Consider the following 25,466-nt stretch of genomic DNA (forward strand, 5'->3'; position numbering starts at 1 on the left):
TCGTCTTTTTTATTCTCTTGCTTCCTGGTTGACCCCTCCCCTCCCCTCTCCACCTCCTCCCACAGTCACCGTTATCGGTTCCTCGATGATTGTTCATCTTCCTCTTGACTGACCTTGTTTTGTGCTGTTTCCTCTTCACACTTAACCGGATGAGTTCCCCCTGACTCCTGTCTCTCACCTTTTCAATCTATCCTTGTTTCTTTGCTGCTTAGAGGAATCTTTTGCTCTGATGAACAAAGGAAAACCATAACTGTTGATATGTATCCGTTTAAATGTCATATTTACTGTTAAGCGCAATAATCTTAAGATATATCGAAATAAGTGTTTTTATTTAGTATTTTAGTTACATACAAGGTTCAAGTACACCGACTTTACACTTCAAAGCAGATAAACCACATTTGTCATAACAACAAAAATATATTTGATGTGTGCATCTATTTGATTTCTTGATTTGATTTATTTGTTTTTGAAAATGTAAAAACAATAATTATAAAACTCGGAGAGCGCAGACCTCCACCAATTTAAAATAACCAATTTATCTCTGAGCAACTTATATATACATACATACACATATATGCACCCATACATATATATATATACAGATACACTCCTATACATACATATATCATATACAAAAACAATGTAAATACAGTAATAATTAAATATAGATAAACATACTACCCATACATATGAACACAATCAGACATTACCGTCTTGGGTCAACATGCTGCTGCTCCTCAGATTTGTATTTGTTTAAAATCAGTTTAGTTATTTGACCAAAATATTATTCTCATTTTCAGTGGATTAAATATGAGGCTAAATTTCAATTTACTAATTGTGTTTTCCCATAATTGGCTCTTTCCCTGATGTCAATCATCTTAAATGACATATTCACATTTTAAATTATTTGTGTCATAATTGTTTGTCTCAACTCATATCTAAAATAAGTGGTTTTAAATATGGGTTGCACTTTACTACATTTACAACATAGATTTTAATATTTGTTCTATTAAACTTGGTACTGACAGTTACCTCACTACACCTTTCAGACCATTGCTTGGTCTCTGCCGCCTTTCCCCAAACACAGGCACCCACACAGATGGTTTCCTTCCCTCAGTGCTACAGCTGTCTGACAAGGTGCCATAACCACTCACGTTCCTCCTCACTGTCTGTTTACGATGCCACAGAAACACTCTGTTCCTCTCTGGCATCCTCTCTCTGCCTCTTGGTGTCAAAACCAGGCAAGTAAAATCCACCAAGTCCATGGCTCTCTGAAGAGAACAAAGAGCAGGACTCAGAGCAGCATAAAGAAAGTGGAGTGAATGCCAAGATCCCAATGACTTGTCCTCCTACCAAGAAAAACGTGCTTCCTTCACTTCCTGCCTGCAGTCCACAAAGAAAGCCTCCTACTCTCTCTTCCAACTGCTCAGCCCTCCATTGCACTTTAACTGAGAAGAAGGTTACCATAAGTCTCTGAGCCTGATCAGCCCCAACCTACCGCTGCCACTTCACTCAGCTTGTTGGCTCCTCTGATTGAGGATTAGGTGTCCAGACCTCTGAACTCAAAACCTACAACCTGTCCTCTCGATCCAATACCTACCAGCATCCTGCAGACCATCTTGCCCACAATGAAGCCAGCAGTCACACACATTGTCAATTCCTCCTTGGAAACTGGTATCTTCCCGCTTAACCAAGTTTCTGAACATCTGCAAAACAGCCACCTGCTTGACTCATATCGACCAGTCTTCAGGCGTGACCATTCCACTGAGACTGCACTCCTGTCCATCACAGAATCACTGTGACTGGCTAGAGCTTCTGGTCAGTCCTCTGTCCTACTGTTGCTGGACCTGTCTGGTACATTTGCCCTGTCTGACATCGCCGCCGCTGAACCCGGATGCGTCGCTCGGAGATGGTACATTAAGGAAGTGTTAAGTGTAAGTTTTGAGTTTTCCATTCCTAGCTCAGGCTGTAGCAGCATTAGCTACAGCAAACAGAACTGTATCTTCTTATTCTGTGAGAAAACAATGCACCATTGCTCTTTATGGAGTTTACCATTGTGCTGCACCTAGGGAAGGAGCGGTGGTCAAATTATGGGGCGGGAGTTTAAAGTTGCTTGTTGATGTGATCATTGCTGTCACCCTGAATAGTGGATTCATTTATGGCAAGACATGAGAAATACACAAGCTAGATAGCTAATAAAACCTGTAGATAGAAATACTAATGGCTCCGATAATGGGACCGGACGGGCAACATTTGGTAGAATAACTGGACACTTGAGAAAGTCGCTTGACAGTCACTAGATTTGTCACTAGTTGCTTTTAAAAAAAAGTGTTTTGGGGGGATGAAAAGTTGTGTGTGTGTGTGTCTCATTCATCCAACAGCTGATCAGCCCACAGAAACACACTTCCCTGCTGGGATTAAAGCAGCTGACAGTAGCATGTCTGTATGTGAGGGAAATAAAGCTGGGCATTAGAAATAAAGCTGGGCATTATTAAAGGATCATTCTCCTAATTTTATACATTTCACAGTATCTATGACCTTTTAGACCAAGTGACATGTGACTCCAGTCAATCTGACAGAAGGTTCAAAGTGTCATGAATACTACATCTTCTGATAAGAGATGAGCCTGTATTTCAGCATTATACTGTTGCCATTTTTAAGGGAGTAACCACTTTTTTTTAATTTAATACACTATAGGGCACAGGTAGAACAAACAATCTGAATATTTCTATTTATTACCTATTATAAAATAAATTCATGACAACATGCTCAGGGTGTAAAATTGTTGATACCTCGGGCCCTATCCCTAATAATATTCACTATTAGACAACTGTAGAATGCATTATGTGCATATTTACCATTGTTATGATTCCAATAATAGTAATAAAACATTACTAACAAATAAGAAAAGACAAAAGCAATAATATCCAATTGAACTAAACCATTTGCAAGCAGCAAAATTAAGGGGGAAAAGTCATTTCAAACCAAGCAAAACACTGAAGGCTTAGTTTAAAATACTTCAAATGAGATCAAATGCATTGTGGAATCATGTCAAATGCACATAATTGATTTACACTTATTAGGAGACTTTTAAAAGTTAACCATGATAATAAAAAAGCCAAGGCAACAGTAGTAATGGAAAGTGATCTTTCAAAAATCTTGTTCGGCTCTTAAAACATTTGTTTAAACTGTAAACTATAGCTTTGGCTCCTGATTGGCTCTTGATATACTATCACTTAGAGCCATTGACTGTAGTATGTTTGAGTTACTATTTAGCAATTTATTTTGATTGTATTTCATTGTAAAATAAAAAGTTTACTTTGCTTTACTTACTACTGAGCATACGCTACCAGCTGAAAACACCCGGTGTTGGACACACCTATTTAATGAATTTCAATGAGAATGTGTCTCCAGATGCTTGACCGGTAGTGTATACTGTATTCAATTCAATTCCACTTTATTTATATAGCGACAAGTATAACAGTCACCTCATGGCATCACATCAATAATGAAAAAAATTATTTTCCACATGAGCAAAGAGAAGCAACGATGGAGAGGAAAGACCTTTAACCTTATTTATAATAGGAAGGAACCTGCAGCAGAACCAAACTAAGAGGTGAGACCCTCTGCCTGGACTGTTTGGGATCAGTGGACAGGAAGAGGAGAACAGAACAGAATAGAGAAAGAACATCATGGCATTTCAGTCAAATAGCTTTATTTAGCATGCATTTTAGATTTGGTGGTAAGGTTCTGTTCTGGGACCCCCCTGCCCTTTTCAGCACATGTGTGGAAAGCCCGAAGCGAAAGGAGCTCCCATTCACTTTTCCATGAGTTACATGGAGAGGCATAAGCAGAGAGAGTGGTCAGCAGAACCCCCTGGAACAGAAAAAAAGTTAAATCCTCTTTAAACTGACTTGTAACTTAATTCCTAATGCAAATTTAATTCTGAATTAAGCTTAAATCCGAATTAGGTGCCTGGTTTATTTGTTTTTTATTCTGAATCAAATAATTCCTCTTTCTTGTAAACACTTAATTCTGATTTATGTTAATTCCGGTCGTGCTGCCCATGTGTGACTTACCGCGATGATGCGCTGATGGCGACATAGTCCAGGAAGGCCGCCCGAACATCAGCCGAGACTATTTATTTAATGAGAGCCTTAAAAGACATGGATATAATGAAAAGAGTGGATGGACAGAGGCACAAACATGCGGACATTCACATCGACTTATGACGAACCTCAGCAAACGGAACAGCTTCAACGGGGCGGGAAGCACCAGAGCTTCATTAATGATGCGCGGATCATTTTAAAGTTTATTTTTCACTCTTCTGGAGCTAGGACAGCTGTTGCATTAAGTGCTGACTCTGATTGACCAAAAAACGGTGTTCTGTCTCTCTTCTCCCCTGCCCTATCTCTCTTCTGCTCCGTGGAGCAAAGTGAAAACGTGTGTTATTGTTGAGCTGCTGAAAGTGAAAGTGAAAACAGTTCTCATGTGGTCTTTTATGTTCTAGCCAAAAAGAAAAGGCTTGTTGTGTGTTGTTTCCCAATAGAACCCTTCCAACCCCCAGACTTAAAGCGGAATTGAATAAAGCCAAATAAACCGTTTTTCCACGTAAACCTCAATTTGGAATTACTATTTTCATGTAAAAACGAAGCAGAACACTTTACTTCTGAATTATTTAATCGTAATAACTAATTCCGAAATAAAATACATCATGTAACCGTGTTATCATTCAAAAACTAATAGTTGACTTCATTTTTAATTTTTTTGCTTGATATTTTCTGACTTTTCCTAACATGATGGGTACATTTGGTTAAGCATAACCTTATCATGATTATATTTTTTCAAATATTGCACACAGTGGTGTTTCTATGGGGTCAATTCCAAGTTGTTTTAGCTGTTTCTAATCATATTTTGCTTTTCAAACACCAAAAACCAAATGACATTACAGCTTTTATTAAGGACTTACAATAAAGCACCCTAACTTCTGTCATTCTACAGAATATATTTATTGTCATTATCACCATCTCTCTTCTTCTTCTTCTTCTTCTTCTTCTTCTTCTTCTTCTTCTTCTTCTTCTTCTTCTTCTTCTTCTTCTTCTTCTTCTTCTTCTTCTTCTTCTTCAAAAACAGTAAAGGATGGCCTACTTCTTTCATCCTAATTAGCCCGTGATTATCTATTTCATCTATCCATTTTCAGACCTGCTTTGTATATTTCAGGGTCGAGGGGGTTTTCTATTTCAATTACTGATAACTTCTAGTGCTCTTTGTGATTAGCATACATTTCCAAAGATGGATGATGATGTTTTGAGAAGCTGTTTGTGTTTGTCAAAGTGGGATTTTCACAGCATGTTCAAAGTTCAGACTCACTCTGGTCTTTCTGCAGAGATGGATACACCAAAGTAATTGCTTGATGGAGTTTATTTGTCTTTTAGTGATCAAAAAATGTGTTGAATCTCACATGAAGGAATGTCACGTTGAATAATTCCATCAGCTCCTGATGATAAACTTACTGAATAAACTTGAACTTTTTTTTCAACGTTAACAATGTTTGTGAAGTTCGATCATTATTTCCTCTTTCTCATCCAGTTTGGCTCATTGGATGCTAAGAATCTCTTTTTGCTTATTTTTTGTGTAAAGTTGTTCCAATTTTATCTTTTAATAAACTGTGAATAAAAATAATCTTCAGCTGATTCATTCATTCTTTGTTTCTGACAGCATTTCCCCCACTCCTTGAGGGCATTGGTCACGTTTCCTTTTTGCCAAATAAGATTTTTTTTCGACAAAGTTTCTATTCAAAGTTGCAGAGCTTAGTGTAATAAGATGACAAGGCTTCTGTCCCTTCCATTGACTAGTAAAAATATCTACAGCTCATGTGTTCTCAGGTCTCTGATCAGTAAATCTGTGATCTACTTCGTGGTCTTCTGAAGAACTGAAGAACGATCCTGAACAGTGACACAGTTGACTTGGCTAAGCTGCTGCTCTTCAGCCTGATCTGAGTTTTGATCAAACGGGAAAAGCCAGCATGGTCAGGGAGGGCTTAGTTAAGCCGTGCTTTATCCAGTTATCCTGGATGTATTTAATTCCAATTTGATGAAATACCCCTCTGGTAGGAGACAGAACAAATAAAGCAGAAAATCTGACAGGATGCAACACAAAATCTAATTTTCTGGTCATTCTTTATTTAAGACTTCCGTCCAATCACAGCATCCAGAACATGGACTGACTGCACAGTAAAAGCTGATTATGTTCAGGGATTAAAGAACCAAAAGGACCAGTAATCTGACATCTAGCCTTTTGTGCTGGACATTCATTCAGTGGTGGGAGCAGATTTGGTTTTGTTCAACAAATTTAGTCATGAACACAACATGAATCGTTGACCCTCTAAATGACTTTGTTACATACACACAAAATGAAGTCTGTATCATTTCCATGTGTTTATGTTTAGTTCGTTTGTATTAGGGTTGGGGTCAATTATAATTGACAATTAATTACAACTATGGCAAAATGCTGTTGATGTCGCGTTCGTAATTAAATTGTAATTGAGTTTAAATAATTGACTTTGACTTAGCCATGAAAATTCTATAAGAATTGTCAATTATACCTGAATCATGTTACAGTTCTATGTACAATTAACAAATATTCAAATATGTTCCATATCAAGCTTTCCCACATTTTACCATTTAAAAAAAATGTAAAGGGGTACACTGACACAAAAAAGGCTCAGACACCCAAAACAAAATTATTAAAAACTATATTTTCATTGATTAGGAAGCCTAACAAGATAACTAATAGATAGGAAATAAATTAGATGATAGATTTAATGTATTTTACAGCTGATTTAGGAACCGTTATCATAAAAAATGCTAACAGAAAGCTAACACAAGAGGAAGGTTAACTTTTATTAGGTTATTAATTCTCAGTATGCTCAGTAATTGTGATCAATTGTATTTGAACTTTGGTAATTGATAACATAATTATTGACTTTGTGAAGATAAAAAATAATTGTCATTTAATTGTAACTGGAAAAAATGCTGGTCACTCTAATAGTAATTGAATTGTAATTAAACAATGGGTAATTGAAAATGTAATTGTAACTGAAAAATTGTTTTGACCCCAACCCTGGTTTGTATATACAGTATATGCAAAGGTTCAACTCAAAGCCATACCAGTGTCCACCAACACAATAGTCTTCACTTTTTAAGTGTCCAGTGTGTAGCAGGACTGCAATGATCTCAGTGGTCCCCGGGCCCGTGTCCAGGGACGGCGCTACACCAGGGCTAGGGGGGGCTATAGCCCCGTCAGGAATTTGTATAGCCCCAGTTAAGCCCCTTGAGTATTTTATTTTGATATTTCAAAATATATTTATTAATTTATTTAGTTCAAAAACATTAAAAAGTTCACAAGTAGCCATTTTGTTACAATCCAGTACCTGCTTGTACCTGATTCAATGGGGCCCATTGACTGACATATACTATAGCGTGTGTGTGAGGGGAAGGGAGGGGAAGAGGAGTCTTTTTCGCACATCATTTTAGGGTTAGCTAGCAGTTCCAACGCAATGGATCATTTTGTAATTTAGAAAAAAAAAAAGAGTGCCCGTAGAAAATGAAGACCAAGAACCCGTCTCCCAGGAGCCTCTGCAAATTTTAACAAATCTCTGTCACGCTGCGTGTCACCTCCGCTTCATGTGAGCGCAGTTTTAGCTGCATGCGGAGAGTAAAAACATACCTGAGAAACCAAATGGCGAAGCAATTTTGCCTGCCTTCCCATGCATGCAGAAACAACAACAAACACATTGTTCTCCTATAAAACAATAGTGTGAGAAAATTCTTCCCTGATGTTTTGCGTTTTGGATCTAATGTCTGATTATTGGCAGGCACAAGAGTGGTTGTTAGGTGTTGAATAGGTCACTTTTGCTGATTTTTTTTTTTTTTTTTTTTGCTGCCTTGTAGTCACTTCTATGGAAGCCCGTTTCCGCCACAAAAAAAATAAAAATCACCACGGAAAATCATAATTATGAGTTAGAAAGTCATAATTATGAGAAATAAAGTCATAATTATGAGTTAGAAAGTCATAATTATGAGAAATAAAGTCATAATTATGAGTCAGTATTGTCATAATTATGAGAAAGAAAGTCATAATTATGAGTTAGTAAAGTCATAATTATGAGTTAGTAAAGTCATATTTATGAGAAAGAAAGTCATAATTATGAGAAAGAAAGTCATAATTATGAGTTAGTAAAGTCATAATTATGAGTTAGTAAAGTCATATTTATGAGTTAGTAAAGTCATATTTATGAGAAAGAAAGTCATAATTATGAGTTAGTAAAGTCATAATTATGAGAAAGAAAGTCATAATTATGAGTTAGTAAAGTCATAATTATGAGTTAGTAAAGTCATATTTATGAGAAAGAAAGTCATAATTATGAGAAAGAAAGTCATAATTATGAGTTAGTAAAGTCATAATTATGAGAAAGAAAGTCATAATTATGAGTTAGTAAAGTCATAATTATGAGTTAGTAAAGTCATAATTATGAGATAGAAACATTTTTGGTACATCCATCTGTACCCATGGCACTGACCAGAAATCTCCATTTGTTGTTCAATAAACCATGCTCTACTTCAGCCACATCAGTTTTATCCTTTTGATGCCAGAGCCTCTTTTAGCATCTTTTCAAGGGTGCGTTTACTCAGCATATTTCTATGTGAATTTGCAAGCAAACAAAGTATTTCATCATTTGTGAAGCCCTGTCTAAAGTAGTCTTTGATAGTCTTATCAGCATCTCTCAGTGTCAGCTACTCACCACATGAACAAGCTGCTGTAAATGTGTTTAAGTATCTCATAATTATGACTTTCTATCTCATAATTATGACTTTCTTTCTCATAATTATGACTTTCTATCTCATAATTATGACTTTCTATCTCATAATTCTGACTTTCTTTCTCATAATTATGACTTTCTATCTCATAATTATGACTTTACTAACTCATAATTATGACTGTCTTTCTCATAATTATGACTTTCTTTCTCATAATTATGACTTTCTATCTCATAATTATGACTTTCTATCTCATAATTATGACTTTACTAACTGATAATTATGACTTTGTTTCCCATAATTATGACTTTCTATCTCATAATTATGACTTTCTCATAATTATGACTTTCTATCTCATAATTATGACTTTACTAACTCATAATTATGACTTTGTTTCCCATAATTAAGACTTTCCTTGGTGATTTTTTTTTTTTTTTAGTGGCGGAAACGGGCTTCCATACATACTTCACTTGTATTATGCTTAGCAATTTTGTTAAATATTCTTTGACCAAATTCAGTTCAAACTACATTTGTATAATATATCTCGCATGATGTGTTGCATAACTTCTTTTCTTGAAGAAAAAAAATAGATACTCCTTATAAACAGACCCGGCCCGTGGCATAGGCAGTATAGGCAAATGCTAGGGGCGGCGCCCATCACAGGGGGCACAAAATTGAGGGGGGAAAAAAGTAGTTTTTTATTGTATTATTGTTTTTTTTAATTAATTAAACAATCAAAGCGCTAATATTACTAGCAAACTAAACTTGTTCGTATTACTATTAATTAGTTTGTCTAGTTTTAGTGAAAATAAAAAAAATGTTTTATTCCCGCTCCCCAAATTGATTGACAGTTGTCTGAAGCGTGACCCAGGGCTGGTTGTTTACTGTTTACTGCTGCAGCACGTAAACAACTAAACTAATGATCTGGTGCCCAGGGAAGAAAATATGGAAAGAAGAAGAGGAAAACATGGAAAAGCCAGAGGTAAAGCCAGTGTTTGAAGATTCGTGACAATTTATTCATTCAAGCGACCATGCTAAGGCATGTTAGCCGCTAGTGCTAAACAGAAACAGATACAATACTAGCTTAACAAAAACATTGATTGCATGGCAACAGCGGTCTATTAATTTATTACATTGTAGTTTAATGACATTTTAGGAGAACTATGTATTATTATGTACAGTACATGTAAGGAGTGACATCACAGTTTGTGTTTCATACAGGGGGCCTTATTATATATATATATATACTGTATGTGTATAAATTACTTGACATGATCTGTAGATAGGTAAACATATTACAGATTCATAAATTATTAAGAAGAAAGTTAATATTTCTAATTTAACCGAGACCTTTTTACCTTTAATAAAACTGTATTTATATATATATGGTGAACTTGTGTTTTATTAGTATTCTGTGTCAATCTACTTCATAAATAATAAATAACTTTCATCTACTTTGTGCTAAAATCTTCAATTTGTACAGGTTTTTTTTTTTTCTATTTATAAATATCTAAATATTTATTACTTTCTAATCACATCATGCATATCCTATGACTTGGTTGGATTGATAGACTAACTAGTTGGTTCACTTTTTTTTCCCCTTCAGATTCACTGAGGAAATGTGATAATGTCATTGATGACTTCATTTGCAGAAAAACCACTAGAATAAACTAGTAAAAGGTTGAACTGAAAGATGAATGGATGGGGCTTTTTTTTAGCTTGTGTTGGTTAAAGCTGCTTTATATAAATCACCACCAGATAATGACACTATTTTTACTAAACAGTTTCTTCGTGCAATACCTCTGCAAACTGCAGTTGTTTAAATTGATGTGTGTTCTTTACTGCAATATCAGTATTGATCTGTTAAATCTGGAAGTTTTGCATCTTTTCGCAAAATGTGATGCCAATAGTGAATCATTTTAGTCATAAGTATTTAAATTAAACATAATACTAGATGAGCCAACCCACCACTATCTATCTGTCTTTAATCTGTATCTTGTTATTGTGCAATGCCTTTCTCTAATAATATTAATAATTTGTATTTTGAACGTGTTACTAAGATATTTAAATTGGCTTCTTTTATATGTGTGTGAAACCCTTTTATCAAAATTAAACAAAATGTTAAAAAAACTAATTTTGCTCATGTTTTCTCCTTATGTAAAGCATCTTTGTGGATATGGTGAAGACCACTACACAAGTGTTAGAAATGATTCTGATAATAATAATAACAATGATGTGAATATCAATTACTTAGTATAAAAAACGGCATAGAAGGGCGCGCCAAAAGAAAATCTCGCATAGGTCCACAAAGAGGCTCGGGCCGGCACTGCTTATAAAAGTAATAGTATTGAAAAAAAAAAATTCTCATCACCACCACATATCAATCCCACACCCCGTTAGCACTGGAAGAGAAAAAATCCCGTGTCACACCACAATGACATCCGTCAATAAATCAAGGTTGTTGAAGGGTTAAGACAGAATCCTCAGAATTTCTACTGTTTATACATTCACAGACACTAGAAAGTTCATCCAGAGGGCAGATTGGCTGTTTTCTGTAAACTGTAATGTTATTATCAGCTCTACATACTGTTAACAATGCTAATACTGAGCTGAGTTTACATATATAAGCAGAGTAGTCTATGAGAAAAAAGAACATGTACTGTAACTTCAGAAAATTGGTATTGGTATTATTTTATTTCAGTCTGAGAATCAAAAACAATCCACTTATCCATCAAATCCATAGATTCAGCTTTAATAAATCAAATTATAATTCCTGTGGTCAAACTAAAAAGGCTTGGCCATTTTGCCGATTGTTTGTAAATTATCTTACAGCACATCAGCTGATCAAACATATCATTTATCCTAACAACAGAAAACAATACAAACTAACGGAATGATAAACTCAATATTTCCTGCAGTGCTTTTGACAGGTTTTTTTTTAATTTAAACATTACCTTTAAGGTGTATAGGTCCAATGAATGTAATAGTATCACAAAAAGTAAGCATATGAATTTATACTAAAGCAACAATTCAAACTATAAAATCAAAAATATTAATTTTTTTTCATGTTAAAATTTGCGATTGTTGGCTGGGTTCATTTTATTCATATATTAACAAATGCATTGAATGTAACTTTGTTGAAAAAAATATGTTTTTGATAAAAATGTAAAATAAAACAATAAACAATGCATGTTATATATATATATATACGTATCAAAGGTAAAAGCGGCTTTAATTTGACACCGCAATCAAAAAATATTTTTAATGTAAATTGATTTAATTAAACAGTTTTTTTGGATGAAAATTGAATCAGAAAATGTTTTATTGCTATGTAGGCTTGCATATACAAAGAATGTGCTTTGGTGTTTTGGATTCACACATGAAACAAATCAAAACCTTAACTAATTCAAATTGTTATTGTGATAAAAAATAAAAAAAAAAAGGGCAGCTGTGTCAAAAACATCACATAAGGTGGTAATCACTACATTTCTTTAATAATACATGTTTGTGTGAAGCAGTATATAATATAAATACTATAAATAAGTAAGTTGTGCTTTCAAACATTTTACTCATATCATTTGAAAATACAGTACATGTTATTCATTATTTTTTTTTTTTTCCTGAAAGGAAATAATTACAAAGGTAAAAACTGAACAGCTCTTGCACCTGCTCAGAGGACTGGGAGCTATGTCACCATACCTAGATAATGGATCTAGCCAGGTTATTCCTGATATCCTGGATTAGTCTATTCAGTTGCAGAGACAAATCTCTCATTTTAACATGTACAGTATCCCCCCCCCCCCCGACATTTTGCCCAACTTAGTTTGCATCTGAAGCAATGTGAGGGTACTTTGTGTTCATTAGTGGTAAAGGAACATTTCTGTTCCAACTTTCACTGTGTGTTAATTACAGAGCTGTGACAGGCCGACAGACTGCAGGACAACAGCTGAAGTGTTTGTTTTAGATAAGAGAGCAGCAGCTAATCAATGCAACCCTCATCAATACCAATGAGATAAGAAAACAGCTCTTGCTGAAAATACCTTCAGATAACAGTTAGTGTGAGGCCAAGGAAGGGATGCCTCACACTAACACACACATGCTGCGTTTCATTTGCATTCAGGCTCATATAAAATACCAAAGATCAAATAATTTCATTTTCTCATGAGTGCAAAACAACCAACTTTTTTTTTTTTTTTTCAAAACACACTCCCTCCAAAAGATTGGAATGGCTATTCACTTTGTACAGATAGAAATCACAATTTAAAAATAAAAACCCTGTTGTTGTTTTTTTTTTTTTTCTTTTACAAATGATAAAACAATCTTATGTACAGCCTCTGTCCCACACACACACACGCACACACACACGCACACGCACACTGGAAGGACGTATTGAGTGCACAGACATGAAAAGAGTTTCAAAGAACTCCACGGCCATCAGTGTTCAAGTGAAAAGGACATTCAAAAAGACAAGAACCGCTGTGAAAACAGCTCGAGAAACAACGTCTTCAACATAAGCAGGACAAATCATCTTGATGTAGCAGCACAATACTTTAGAAAATCCTCCTCTATCCGACATGGTTTGTCTCTATAGGAATCAAACAGACGGTTCAAAGAAACACTGGGAGAAGAAGAAGAAGCATCAGCCACAGAAGGAAGCCTGGGGGAGTTGATCTCACAGCTGATGAATGGTACCAGCGTACCTCCTCCGATCCATCTGATAAACCACACAAAAATAAACAAAACACCAATAAGGACGGGCTTTTACCACTGACAGAACTATAGAGGAGAGATGCAGAGGTGATGGAGCGATTGCAATTGATTTAACAACTTTTAGGTCAGTACGGTTTATGGTACAATTAAATATTTGTCTGTTCAGTATTTCTGCTGGATTTTAGGAGCTAATTTCTCCTTTTTCCAGCTGTAACACTTCAGCTGTATTCACACCAGAACAGTAAGGGACAAATGGGCGGAGACGAGCTGATAATCTTATCACCTTGATATGGTTCAGTTTGCCTTCATGGGAGACATTTTGATCTGCTCCAAAGTGACGGGAAAAACCCCACCAGTTACAGAGCTCCTTGTTTTTAATTTATTAGTGTAAATGTAATTGTCAGCAGTAAAAAGCGAAAGGAAGAATAGTGTGAAGATAAAGAAAACTGGTAATGGAAACACCAGAATTTCGAAAAAGCGCTCAAATATTGCTCAAAAGTTTTTGCGCTTTCATGAGGAATTATTTAAGGCCTTTCGATATAACAACTTTTCCACAAATACACGTCACAGGGCGTGACGTACCTGGTCACATTATACTTTAAAATGATTAATGCCACATTAGACGTGAAATGCGTTGTCAGCCCTAAACATGCTAAAAACCTATAATATAGGTTTAACTTTTTCAGGAAATTTACTTGGATTGAAATGTTTCGACTGCCAGTCTTCTTCAGAACATGTTATTCAAAAAGAAGACAAAATGAACTAGAATTATTAAGTGGAAGTTATCGACAAAACTGTCCCAGCCTTTGACACATCAAAGCGTTCAGCAGACGCCTCTGAAGAAGACTAGCAGTTGACAGTCGAAACATGCCAAGGAGATCAAAATAGATTTCCTGAAAAAAAGTTACCTGAATAAATGAATGAATTACTAAAGAAAAAGGCAAAATGAACTTGTGAATACACACATCTGCAATATTCAGGGCTTTCCATCTGCAATTAAGCTGTTCTTAATGTTTTATGATGTTTTCTTGACTTGATTGAAAATGCACCGAGACCTGTCAAAAGAAACGCTCTCAAATTTGCTTGCCTGATCCTCTACGGATTTTTTCCACTAGCAAGATACGATCTCTGCGCTGAGAGGCATGCTAACCAGTCACCACAATGAGGCCCTAATAAGAACCTTTTATTTATTAAGATTAGCAAATAGTAATGTGATTACAAAAAGAAAAAAAAACAATTTCTGAAGTTTCAAAAATGCAATGACATTTGTCCCTCTTGCTTGCCGTAGTAGCTCAGATGCACACATTGTTTACGAGATGGATGCTCGAGCTCCGTCAGCCCGTCGGTTGTGCGTAGTGATGAAACATCGAGCTAGCAAACACCGCGGTCAGCGAGCCCTTGTCTGGAAACGAACCAACGTGTTCTTGGAGCGGCCGCATTACAATGAAAGTGTTATTGGTACATTTACCGAAGTACACGTACGTAGCGTCTTAGGGTTAGGTTATCACCCTATATCGCAACAATTTTTAGGGTTAGGGTTACGGTTAGATTTAGTCTTAGCGACCTAAACTGGCCAATGAGGGGACGCTGCGTACAGATAGAATGTCGGTATATTGATACGGCAACCGTACGGATAGCCACTGCTTATTACAATACGTACATCTGAGCACTACAGTAGAGATTGAGACGGAGTATGGGGTAAAAGTTGTGATTTATGTTTCAGTCACATCGATGCGCAGACCCCCTGTGTCGACACATGCATCCATACACAACAGCAGCACGTTTCACAGAGATCCTCTGCACTGTACATGGTCCGCTACAGGAAAAGACACAACAGAGAAGGCTGAGAGAGTAGAGATAACTACAGACGTGCTACTCAGAGACATGACAGTTAGAGCCTACACCACATTGGTGCAGTATTGAAAGAAAAAGCTAATTAATGGAACGTCCAAAGTATAAAAGCTCTGAAAAAAAACCGCTATGTTTGAGAAATGACAAATAATAATTTTGAAAATAGTTAGATTGGTAAATTTGTTTTCATTCTCTTTTTGTGAAGCAAAACACTCCTACACACTGTCTCCAACTTCTGCAGTCAAATTGTTTTTCACCTTAATTCGGAATATTTTTATTTCATTTTTTTATACTGAATGGTGAGGATTTCATATCGTACCGTGAGTTGACTATTATATTACACCCCTATTAACAAATAATACATTTTTGGGAAGAACTCCCAATACTGCACACTTCTGATCATATACACATTAGCATCAGGTGATAAACATTACCTAAGGACCAGTGTCGAGTGCAATAACTGACCAGTGCATACTGTACTAAAGCTTGTCTGTAGGTGATTGTTGAATTCGTCTTACCACAGTCTTTTAAGAAGATGTGGGGGAAGCAGTGCAGAGCTCCGTAACCACAGCGACAGTAGGAGCAGCCCTTCTGTACCCATTCACCATGAGGAATCAGGCCACAGCTCCTGGAAACAAACCTTAATATGGTTAACATGCTGCTATGTTTCTGGAACAATCCTTTGGATACATTTTTTGTATTATTGCTAAATAGAAAATGGATTATAAACCATTGCACTGTAAACTAGCCAAAAACTGAGCAAATGATTTTAAAAAGGTGTAATCGATCCATCCGTTTTCTAGACTAAACTTGTGGGAGCTGAAGTATTTACTGGCAGAGTCAAAATGTAACAAGTCAGCACCTTTGTCCACGCCTTCACGCCTACAGCGAATTTAGCATCACTAACTAACCTAATTTAGATGTCTTTGGACTGTGGGGGGGGGGGAAACCCTCACAAACATGTCATGCTGTGAGGTGAAAAAAGCAGCCAATCAGTCTGCATCACAAAAGCATTAAAATGAGCTTAACAAAGGTAAGCAGCATTAATGAAGTGGTATGTGACAAACATTAAAGAACGTAGTAGTAGTAGTAGAACCTAGTAGTGTTTTAAATGGTTATTCTTCTTCTGACCCGCGGGGCTCTACTGGTGTCCACCACCAGCTCTAAACAGGGGCTTAAACAGGCATTACGCCCTGAAAATGACACCAGTCCATCACAGGGCAACTGACACTCCTGTTCACTCCTACTGGAAATGTACACACTGATTGACATGTTTTTGGTGTACGCAGAGAAAACCCACAAGGAGAACATGCAAACAACCATAAGGCAAAAGTGTCGATCCAGATGCTTGAACCAGGGGTACATTTTCTTTTTATATAGTTAATCTTATTTCAAGATTAATCTCTCTTTCAAGAGAGGTGAATTGGAAATAGGCCTCGTCTCCTACTTGTGCACAGTAAAATACCTTAATACCATACTTTTAGACATAATAATACAATTTATTGCATAGTTTTTCTTAAGTGTGGAGTGAAAGAATACTGCCTTGATTCTGTAAAGTGTCTTTGAGTGTCCAAAAAAGCACTATATAAAATTGATGTATTATAATAATTATTATTATTATTATTATTATTATTAATCAACGTTTGATTTACAATACAAAAACTATTATTATCTCCATCAAGGAGGTCATATTTTCACTAGTATTTCCCTATTTGTCTGTTACCAAATTTGACAAAATTTTAACCAAAGATAGACTTTATGCCATGGAAGATTCCATTACATTTTGGAGGGGAATCTGGACCAATATTATGATTCTGGCTCAATTAAAAATAAATGTAAAAAATCCCTCTCTCTCATCATTGGGATAGGGATTTAAAAAAGTCATATCGCTGTTTGTACTTGACCAATCTTTATGAAATGTGACTCAGTTAGTGGGGTTGGTTCCTCAATTACCCCACAGAGTTTCATCCGTATCGGGTTGATTGCACATTTCATCACGTCCATACATTTGGAGCTACTGTACGGCTATTATTGGGGATAGAAATGCTTCCAATGAGTAGATTTGGAGCTTGGAGGAAGTTTGTGCTCTTGTTTTCATTAAAAACGTTGGGCTTAAACCTGTTTTGTAAGAAAGTGAATTTTTAAACTCTTTTTTAAATTACGAGAACAAAGTCTCCTGTCAAATGGCTTCAAGTGTAATTCATGATTAGAGTTTTGTCTTGTGTTTGTGTTGGAATTTACAGAGCGATTCACGTCATGCTTTTGTTTTCACTCATAATCCACTGAATATTGGTGCAAACGGACTCAGACGACCAGTTTTCTTACCGAACACGTTGGTCGTACTCGCAGCTTCTTCCCGTAAAGAATGGGGGGCAGGCACAGAAGCTGCCCAGGATGCAGGTTCCTCCATTTTTACAGCAGCTACGGCTCTGCTCAGCACCTTAAAACAAAAGATACAAAACAGTCCGCTTTAAACACTTTAGCCTGTGTCAAATACAACCAAAATACAACTGTATTCTCAATTCATTTGAATCCAAGACAAAATCCCCATTGGACAAATTCCAACGGCCAAAATCGAGGTAAACAAAATCCCGACCCCTAATTAGAAAAATTGAAAAAATGACTTTTTTCATTTTTTTTCTATTTATTAAATTCCTAACCATAACCCTGACACTATTCGTATTCGTAATGTAAAGTTTGTTATTTAAAAAAAATCACTATTTTATAGTTATATACAGTATAATAATATAATTCTAATGAGGTGTGGATTTTGTTCACCCATCACTTAATGTCCAGATGTGTGCTGCAGTTAGAGATTGCCCAATTACAAGCACAATGTTTTCATCTACTGTAAAAGCATGTTATATTTAAAACAAAGTGTTTTGAATGTCTGAAATGAGTGATCTCATTGTCGATTAGAAAAGTAGCAGCTGCTGTGGGAGCTGTCCTTTTAGAGCCCTCAGAGTCACTGCTTTCACATAGGGATGGGGTCACTTGTTTTTCCTCCCTTTCACTTTGAGATGAACCAGAGTCTCCATCTGGCCCCACATTCCTGTGCTCCTCTGCTCTCCATCAGCAAACGCACACACACACATTGTGAGCAAACCTCTGAAAGTAGCAGCAAAACAGCAAAACTCAACCACCAACAGCAATAAAACAAGTGAAAACATTGCTTTGTTGAGTAACGGGGAAAAAAAAGAAAAAAGTTTGTGATAAAAGTTATATTTTCACCTTATTTGAGTTCCTCCTATGACAGTGTATGCGACAGTGGTCGTTACCAACTTAAGTGACTTACATTAGAGTTTTTTTTTTTATATTAGCAAACTGAAGAAAAAAATCATCTGATCTCAAACTAATCTAAAGTTTTGTACCACCACATTCCTCACCAAACAAAATATATACATGTAATGTGGTCATTAAGCTCAAATATAGCACATTACACAGAAAAATTTACAGATTAGCTTGAAACAAACTACTTATCTACAAAACAAGTTAATATTGATAATGTTTTATGCAGAAGTGCAATGCATATGCATGTGTTCAAGGTTTTTTTAAGTGGTTTTCATGTTTATGCAATGCTAACAGTGCACAGTTAGCAACAGGTGATTTAAATTTCAAAAGTGCAATATTTATTTTTAATATTTGCTATAGCTATTGATAACTCTTGATTTAAATATATGTTCTAATACTTCTTTTATCTTTTCAATATTTTTTCAGTTTGTATATGGAAAATCATGCCTACCCCACAACCAATTTTACCACTATTGATTATTTAATTTTTAATTGATATTATTATATTACTGTTATTATTATTCCTCTTCAAAGAAGATGTGTTGTGAAGCATAGTTTTTGTTCTTGCCCTTGAGCAAAGCACTTTACCCACATTGCCCCGTAATAATTTGACTGATGAATTTGATTTTGTGGTGTTCTAAAGCAGGGGTTCTCAAGACACTAAGAGTGGGTCGCCAGATGCCTTCAAGGAACTAACAATATTTTTTGAACAATTTGAGCCCATTTTTGCTTATTTTTTTTTTACCTTTTTTCTGCTGCTACACCAAACTTGCCATATTTTAACCTATTTTAATCTCTTTCTCTATTTTCGCTTCTTTTAATGCATTGTTGCCTTATTACTCCCATTCCTGCCTTTTCTGCACATTTTTTCCACTTTCAAGACATTTTCAGCAAACCGTTTCCACCACTTTTCCCATCGAGTGTCGCATATGTTGATCCACTATTGTCACTTTTAACCTCTTTTCGCCATATTTCATGCTTATTTTTGTCAAATTACCCACATTCACGATACGTCATTCCCTGAGCTTTAAATTAACACCCGCACACCCGCTATATGCAAGTAAAAATGTACTTTGGCGGGTCACAATGTAGCGTTACTAGCTGGTGAAGAATGAAACAATTACCACTGCGTCTGTTTGAATCGGCAGACTGAAGAAACGATGCGACAAGTCATTGTTGCCAGATTGGGCTTTTTTCCGCCGATCATTTTGAGAGTTTTTGTGCATGTTTAGGCTTTAAAACGTAATGTATATCTGGCAACACTGCTGGTTGTACTAATACTACATTCACATGAACACTATGTTGTGACGTGTCATACAATGTAACGTGTCATACATATGTGCTGACGCTAAATGTTATGGTTTGGTTTCGGAGCAGCGCAAAAGATACAATAGGAGCTGATATTATGTTGTAAAATTAGGAAAAAACAAACATACATGTGGAGATATTTATCAAATGGGTGTTGAAAAACATGAACTGCAAAAAAAGGAAGGCTGATGTCAACACAGGGGAAAATGAAGATGAAAGAGTTTCTGAAAAGTAGAAGAAATTGAGGAGTTTTATTACTAAATGGATGTCGGGTCATGAGTGGCTGGTATTTGATGATTTGTTCACCTTTAAAATGTGCATTATACTGTTTGTGGGGAGTGGGATTTGTTTACATTTAAAGAGCATGCATGTTAGTAAAACATTTTTTTTCTCTACAGCACATGTAATTCTTAGTACTGATTACTTCTATTCTTTCTAACTTCAAACAGTGTTCCAGGGATCCAATTTTCATCCGAGTTAAGTTTGTTTAACTTACTTTATGAAAGGTTCACTTCTCCGACACACCCAAAGTTCCATATTGCACTTTACAACATTGTTTTTCAATTAAATGTTTTTATTTTTTTACCATCTCAATGTATTTCTGCAATCAACTAAAATAAAAACTATTTAAAGAAACATGAACGCTTAAATCTATTCTGTCTCATAATTTAAGAATCTACTAGCCATGCTGGCTGCTGATCTAAACAGATCATTTAAAGCCCTGGTCATGCCTATTATTTGCCAGTTTTTTCTGCCACTTTTAAGCCAGTATTGACACTTTAAACCCTTTTAACCACTTTTTCTGTTTTGTTCTTGGCCACACAAATTAGAAACTTTTTACCAATTTCTGTGGTTTTTAAAATCCTATTTCACCACATTTTCTACCATTTTTGGTTACTTTTAACCCATTCTTTTTTTTTATTATTTCTGATTAAAACAATGATTGAAATCTTTAAGATGACTATATACTATGGCACAAACAGTTTGAGGAACTAAAATAATAATAAAGTGCCATAAATGTGGAATTAAACTTAAAGGTGTTTTTTAAAGTATATAAATGTGTTAGTCCAGGTCAGCTGAAGTCACTTCTGTGTACGATACAGTATCTCCGTGTATTTGCAGCATCTGTGCAACAATGTGAACTCACTGTTGGTGAGGCCGATGAAGGGCAGGACGGCACTGGCGTCGCGGTGTTTACGGTCCCCGCTGTTTGGAGAGTTCACCTGAACAAACTCATTCAAAAAGTCCTGTGAGGGTTGCAGGGATTTCTTCGACAATGATGTGGATGGCAGGGACATGGAGGAAGAGGAGGATGAGGAAGATAAAGGGGGTAAAGAAGGGAAGGTCGGACTGCTGGTGCACGTGTTTCCTTCACAGCCTGGAAAGAACAGATTCAAAGGTTTTAGCTTTTGATTAAATGTCACATTAAACCCTATCCCTATTATTTTGTCAATCTTCCTGCTAGACCTCAGGAGGAGCAGCTACAGGGTTTCTCTAAGAACACAAACAAACATCCCAAGAGCTTTACTAAGTCCTGCAGATGAATCTGTCTTTTCCACTGGCCATGTTTAGGTCTGCAGTGGCCTGACCATCCCTCTGTGGGTGCTGTCTGCCATAGAACAGACACAAGCACTTCACTATTAAAACTTAGATCGAACATTCACTTAAATATTTCAAAAATGAACACAAAATATACTTTACTACTTAACTATTTATTTTTTGTATCATTACATAATTATCATTATAAAAACCGATTTTTGTTGTTGTCCTTCATTCTTAGCACAAGTCCTAAAATTGCATGCATCAAATGCATTTTAGAAAAATGTGTGCGATTTATTAAATATGCACACAAAAGTACCTCCAATGGATCTGATTTAAGAATAAAAGAGTAATACATTTTTCATGAATTTTTTCAGAAAGCATTGTTAGTTTTTTTTTTTTACAGGTGCTCAAAGACACTTTACACACGTGAGACATAAAATAAGACATTTAGTGACAAATTGAAATACGAAACGCACCTTTGAGATTTTTCACACTGAAATATTACAGTCATCTTAATAATGTCACTAAATGAAGGAAAATGACACCTGAAGCAAAAAGTAAATAAAGTTTTTCATTTTGCTGCAGGTGAAAAGTTATTATCGGCAAACAATTGAGCAAAGAAATCAATAGTGAAATGTGCTTTACGTCAGTGGTTCTCCACTGATCTCACCCTGGGACACATATTTTTCATTAAATCGCGACCAACTTTCTTTTTTTTTTTAGAATTCAACAAACCAAATTTAGTTTTTCAAAAATAGCTGTTCAAAACACATATATAATCTTAGTCTATATATTTTTCCTGTGCAACATGCATTTCACAGCATGACTGTCAATAGAAAAGTTTCTTTCAAAATAAAAGACGAGCCCAACATGAGAGACATTAGGTATTTACTTATTTTTGACCGGCTGTCTGCGACCCACTCAGTACAGGTCCACGACCCACCAGTTGAGAATCCCTGCTTCATGTGACTAAATCCTTTACATTTGTATCATCTAAAGCTAGAGAGGAATGTCCTGTTTCCCAGGGTGTGAAACCTTTCATGGCTTATTTCCTGCAGAGATTTAAATGTCAATGGAAGGTTGTGGGTGAGACATGGGTGTGATGGAGTGAGATGAACTGACCTGAAGCTGGCAGAGCAGAGGTCTGGAGATGCATCAGAGCACAGAGGACTATCCTGTGAGAAACCAAATGATCATCAATGACTGGCAGAAACAGAAACTTGATTGTTTCACATGGTATCACTGGGATTACCTGAGCAGCTCCATCCAAGTCATTTCGAAATCCCTTAAAATTCACAAAATATCATCAAAAAAAAAAAATCTTGTTGATCTGTGAAACCAGATGATGGTAAAATATCCAAAGGGTCCAAATCTTTGCTTTATTCTGATGCACCAGTGGAGGAGGTGAACCTGCTCTCAGCAGAGCAGTGGAGCAGCTGGAGTGATCCTGTCCTGCAGCTGTGAGCAGCTGTTCAACACTCCCCAGGTGTTTCTTTAAGCCCCGCCCCCTACAGGGCCTCTGCTTCCTGTCTCTGTGGCTGCAATCAACAAACAGAAACTGCCCCAAAAACCCAGCAACTCATGCAAATCACAGGAGACAGAAGAATGCAGCTTTTTCACAATGAGGAGAGTTTGCACAATGGATTTAGATCAGAAGAGACAAACTTGTTTTATATATAGGAGTTAGTCCAGGGATGCCATTTTAGGTAACTTATTTGATTCATTTCAAGTTACATTTATAAAATATTTTCCACCAACAGGTTGTCGTTCCACCAAAACCAAGTAAATAGTCCCACACATTCACTTCTAGGCACAATAGTTACCTAACTTAGCATAAACTCCTTTTTATTTTATTCACACCAATCATTAAACCTGCATTTGAACAGATACTGCAATCATCAATATCACATTTCATATATGCATTCCAATAATTTATCAAAGCTAATATATGTATTTAATATTCTTATTAAAATGTTTTTTTGGTTTGGCAAACCATTCAAGAAACAAACATTTCTGACATTTTTGTTAACATTAAAAAAAACATTGTTTACCTTTCAGTTTATATATCAGACTGTGTTTAAGATTATTTAAGCAATTATTAGTTCATACCAATAAAATGTTCTCCATCATCCGATATTTTAAAGTGCAAATTTTGGAGTATTTTGACAGTTATAGAGTCAAAAACATAGAAGTGAAGGAAAAAGAAGAAAGTACCAGAAAACAAAACGCCTGAATCAGCCAATATCTCTAAATACTAAGTTTAAGATACAAAGTGTGGTTTTCACAGAATTTATAGATCTTTCTGAAAGTCTCTGAAGTGCCTGGTTTTAGTCTTTATCCTAATTTTTACATTGTAATGTCCAGGAAAAGAGCTGAGAAATTATTTAACCGAGGACTTCTTTGTTTGACTCTGAATCAGATTGTTGTCAGGTTGAAAGCAAATAGAATGGCTTGATAACTTATACATTTAATCTAGAGACAACATCATAACCTCTACGTAATATTTATTATTGCATTTGTGGTGACTTCAAGGGTGTCGTGAAAAATCCCAACAGACAAAATGTATAAATGATTAACACTGGAACAGAAATCCAGTAGTGTTACTATACGGAGCATTGTGGCCCTGAAATACTAGTTTGTGTCCACAAAATGTTACTTTGCGGCAACAAAACACTAGTTGTGCTCACAAAATACTAATTAATAAGATTATTAATACTGTTCCCAGTTGACACAGTTGACATTGACACTTTTAATGGTTGTATAACATGGATAAAAGCAACACGGTATCGACGAGGGCCACTCAGCACCCTGGTCTTCTAGTATGTCGTGGTCACAATAAAAAATTTTAGTTTTTAGTTTAATAACAGGTAAAAAAAGGAAAAAAAAAAAAAAAAGAGATGTCTTTGGTCTTTATTGTAAATAAAAAACAATCCATACTTAACCAAAATTACTCACTAAATACGTTTCTCTTGCAGTGTTTTTGTCCATAAACCAATTTATGATCTTTTCTGATATCAAATGTAAACACACGTCAGTATTTTACCTCCTTGTTGAGTCTTACCTCCTCCCCCTACCCGCTTCCTTTCACTTGCTCTTTATACAAATGCATATTAACCAGCTATTTCACCCATCCACACCCACCTTCCTATGTTAATGCTCCCTCTCCTACAGGGAGCACCATTTTTAAGATAAGAATTTCACTGGACACCACAACTACAAGACTTTCTGATTTTATTTTTTTTTTTCCCATCAGGGTGTTTCATCATACTTGCATTTATTTGTAATGTACTGCTTGGATGTGTTTGTAAAACATCAACATGAATAGTGGGAGCTGGTTTTCATATGCGTATTATACATTCTGCAGCATTAAAAATGAAGGGTCCATCCGGGGGTTTGGATGTTCTTCTTCTCTCTTGGAATTTGTGGAATCGACACCATGACCTGTGTCAGACAAAAGGCAACTGGCGGTCCGGGGGCCACATGCGGCCACCAAAACAGATCCTCCAAAAATGTTTTTCAAGAAGTTGGAAGGAATATATAGCCCAACATAAGACACAAAATAACTCCCAAAACACGCAAAACTAATTTGGACAGCAAAATGCACAGAAACACACACAAAAATACACAAAATGACTCATAAAACACAAAATGACAACACAGAAAAAAAACAACTACTTAAAAAAAAAAAAAAAAAAAAAAGAGATTACGAAAACACAAAAAACAACAACACATTACAGAATAACTACACGCAAACTGTCAAAAAAATACACAAAATAACAGGAAAATACAAAATCAACAAAAATACAGAAAGTGACCCCAAAAGCACGCAAATCAAAAACAAAAATGTATACGTATATTAATACAGGAAGGAATTAGGGCAGGGCAAAAAAAATATGGAATCGATTTATCAAATTTGTAGCTCAAAATTATTTTTATTTTGCAAAT

General features: G+C 35.8%; 1 protein-coding gene across 2 annotated transcripts; it reads right to left on the minus strand.

Annotated features, from left to right (window-relative positions):
- Positions 1-11,912: 11,912 nt before the first annotated feature.
- LOC114473460 (cryptic protein-like) lies at positions 11,913-24,376 on the minus strand. Of its 2 annotated transcripts, none has more exons than XM_028463098.1 (6): positions 22,774-24,376; positions 22,644-22,696; positions 21,127-21,357; positions 17,706-17,820; positions 15,899-16,008; positions 11,913-13,533 (listed from the first exon to the last, which is right to left on the minus strand). In XM_028463098.1, exons 1-6 carry the CDS (start codon positions 22,794-22,796, stop codon positions 13,427-13,429), a joined length of 639 nt encoding a protein of 212 aa, XP_028318899.1. In that variant the 5' UTR covers positions 22,797-24,376; the 3' UTR covers positions 11,913-13,426. The 2 variants fall into 2 exon arrangements, with proteins under 2 accessions (XP_028318899.1, XP_028318900.1); XM_028463099.1 differs by lacking the exon at positions 11,913-13,533 and adding an exon at positions 15,214-15,345.
- Positions 24,377-25,466: the final 1,090 nt, after the last annotated feature.

The sequence above is a fragment of the Gouania willdenowi genome, chromosome 12 (assembly GCF_900634775.1).
Source record: "Gouania willdenowi chromosome 12, fGouWil2.1, whole genome shotgun sequence".
Lineage (NCBI taxonomy): Eukaryota > Metazoa > Chordata > Actinopteri > Blenniiformes > Gobiesocidae > Gouania > Gouania willdenowi.

Coding starts and splice junctions, on each gene's coding strand:
- LOC114473460 (XM_028463098.1), bottom strand. CDS start 22,796: ATGACTTGGATGGAGCTGCTCAG. Junction 17,821..21,126: donor CTTCATCGGCCTCACCAACA/GTGAGTTCACAT, acceptor TTTTGTTTTAAG/GTGCTGAGCAGAGCCGTAGC. Junction 13,534..15,898: donor CATCTTCTTAAAAGACTGTG/GTAAGACGAATT, acceptor GTGGTTTATCAG/ATGGATCGGAGGAGGTACGC.